General features: G+C 49.2%; 1 protein-coding gene across 10 annotated transcripts in view; it reads left to right on the top strand.

Annotated features, from left to right (window-relative positions):
- Positions 1-2,500, top strand: part of camk2g1 (calcium/calmodulin-dependent protein kinase (CaM kinase) II gamma 1) — a 172,911-nt gene that overhangs the window by 84,378 nt on the left and 86,033 nt on the right. For all 10 annotated transcript variants that reach the window (XM_063220683.1, XM_063220682.1, XM_063220678.1 and 7 more), the window contains exon 4: positions 1,882-1,936. In XM_063220683.1, the coding sequence (XP_063076753.1) occupies positions 1,882-1,936 (55 nt within the window). The remainder of the gene's footprint in view (positions 1-1,881; positions 1,937-2,500) is intronic.

The following is a 2,500-nucleotide window of genomic DNA, read 5'->3' as shown; positions in this document are numbered from 1 at the left end:
TCTCCCTCCCTCTCTCACTCGCTCCCTCTAAACCTCCCTCTCTCTCTCTCTCTCTCTCTCTCTCTCTCTCTCTCTCTCTCTCTCTCTCTCTCTCTCTCTCTCTCTCTATCTCTCTCTCCTCTCTCTCTCTCTCTCTCTCTCTCTCTCTCTCTCTCTCTCTCTCTCTCTCTCTCTCTCTCTCTCTCTCTCTCTCTCTCTCTCTCTCTCTCTCAGTCTGTTTTGCATGCTGCCTGCTCCCAGGCTTCTCTTAAGGCTCCTACTATTCTGGGTCTGGGTTGACTTCTGTTTATCCAAGCAGGCCTCTGCGCCCCATTCTCCTCTCCTCTCCTCTCCTCTCCTCTCCTCTCCTCTCCTCTCCTCTCCTCTCCCCCCCTGTCCTCTCCTCTCCTCTCCTCTTCTCCACTCCCCTCTCCTCATCACCCCTCTCCTCTCCTCTCCTCCCCTCACCTCTCCTCTCCTCCTCTCCTCTCCTCTCTTCTCTTATCCTCTCCTCTCCTCTCCTATCCTCCTCCTCTATCCTCCCATTTCCTCCCCACTCTTCCTCTCCTCTCCTCTCCTTTCCTCCTTTCTCCTCACCTCTTCCTCACCTCTTCCTCTCCTCTCCTCCACTCTCTCCTCTCCTCTCCTCTCCTCTCCTCTCCTCTCCTCTCCTCTCCTCTCCTCTTCACCACTGCGTGTCGTGTGTGTGCGTGCGTGCCTGCGTGTGTGTGTGTGTGTTCGTGTTCTGTCTGTGTGTGTGTGTATGTGTGTGTGTGTATGTGTGTGTGTGCGTGCATGTTCGTGTGTGTGTTAGTGTGTGTGCGCTTCTGTGTTTTTGTGTGATTCAAAATATGTTTGTTGTGTGACTCAAAATGTGTATTACAAAATTCCAAAGCTATTTATTTGACTGTGTGTGTGTGTGTGTGTGTGTGTGTGTGTGTGTGTGTGTGTGTGTGTGTGTGTGTGTGTGTGTGTGTGTGTGTGTGTGTGTGTGTGTGTGTGTGCGCCTGCCTACATGCCTGTTGTGTACGTGTATGTAGACTGTTGTGTGCCTGGCTGTGTGTATGTGCACTGCTTTATGTATGTGTGTATGTGTCAGTCTATGTGAACTGTGTTGTGTTTGAGTGTATAAATGAATGCCTATAAATTACATGCAAAATGGCACAGCTGACCAAGTGTACTGTATGTGATATGGCACGCTAAGGCCGGCCGCACATTGGCTCCGACAGAACTGCGGAGCACTTTCGCTTCCGACAGAATTCCGACCCCCAAACCCAATTTCACACGAACGTAGCATTGATAGTCAATGGATGGCGCAGACAAAAAATAGAAATCGTCTCTAATTGCTATCCGACATCCGCGAATGTCCGCGGACATTGTAGCCGGTGTGCGGGGTTCTATTGAAAACAATTAAATCGAACTTTTGCGAAGCAGTGCTCAGCACTCTGTCGGAGCCAATGTGCGGAAGCCCTAACAAAGACGAGCCCGTACTAGTATAAATATGTAGCATGCCGTACTTACTCTAGCATAGTGTTTCTCAACGGGGGCACTACAGCTCCCCAAGGGGGGGCGTTTGGGAGCTCTAGGGGGCGTTGGGAAGGTTACAGCTGAAAGGGGACGATGCTTAGTTGCCATTACGGAGCCATATGTCCATTTTATTTTTTATACTAAGGGGGCGTTGGCAGCCTTATGATGAGGTCATGCGGGTGTTTGTTCAAAAAAGATTGAGAACCACTGCTCTAGCATGTTCTCTAAAATTGACCTGCTGTCTCTAATATAATGTAAATGTTCAAAATCTAACCATGCTTGGTATCCACTCTCTCCTCCCTTCTCTCTCTCTCTCTCTCTCTCTCTCTCTCTCTCTCTCTCTCTCTCTCTGCCCCTCTCTCTCTCTCTCTCTAGTTCGCCTCCATGACAGCATAGCAGAAGAAGGATTCCATTACCTCATCTTTGACCTGTGAGTATTGTGCTGTGGCGGCCTTTGTCCTACACGCACGCATGCACGCGCACACACACACACACACACACACACACACACACACACACACACACACACACACATACACACACACACACGCGCGCACGCACACACACACACACACACAACACACACACACACACACACACACACCATACACACACACACACACACACACACACACACACACACACACACACACACACACACACACACACACACACACACACACAGTTTACCATGTTAACACTGCTGTGATGTAAACTCTGGATGTCTGTAAATGACACCAGGAATGAGAGAGAGAGAGAGAGAGAGAGAGAGAGAGAGAGAGAGAGAGAGAGAGAGAGAGAGAGAGAGAGAGAGAGAGAGAGAGAGAGAGAGAGAGAAGAGAAGAGAGATAAACAGTCTTTTCACATACAATGGTACCTTAACAACCTCATTTGTGTCTGGCACACAGTCCGGCTATGTGTACATCATATTTTCATTTAAGGTACACACAGCCATACGCTCCTGTGGACACAAGCAGGACACTTTAAACATCTC

Source organism: Engraulis encrasicolus, chromosome 17, assembly GCF_034702125.1.
Source record: "Engraulis encrasicolus isolate BLACKSEA-1 chromosome 17, IST_EnEncr_1.0, whole genome shotgun sequence".
Classification (NCBI taxonomy): domain Eukaryota; kingdom Metazoa; phylum Chordata; class Actinopteri; order Clupeiformes; family Engraulidae; genus Engraulis; species Engraulis encrasicolus.
Note: the sequence above shows the minus strand (reverse complement) of the source record. Positions and strands in the feature narration are given on the sequence as shown.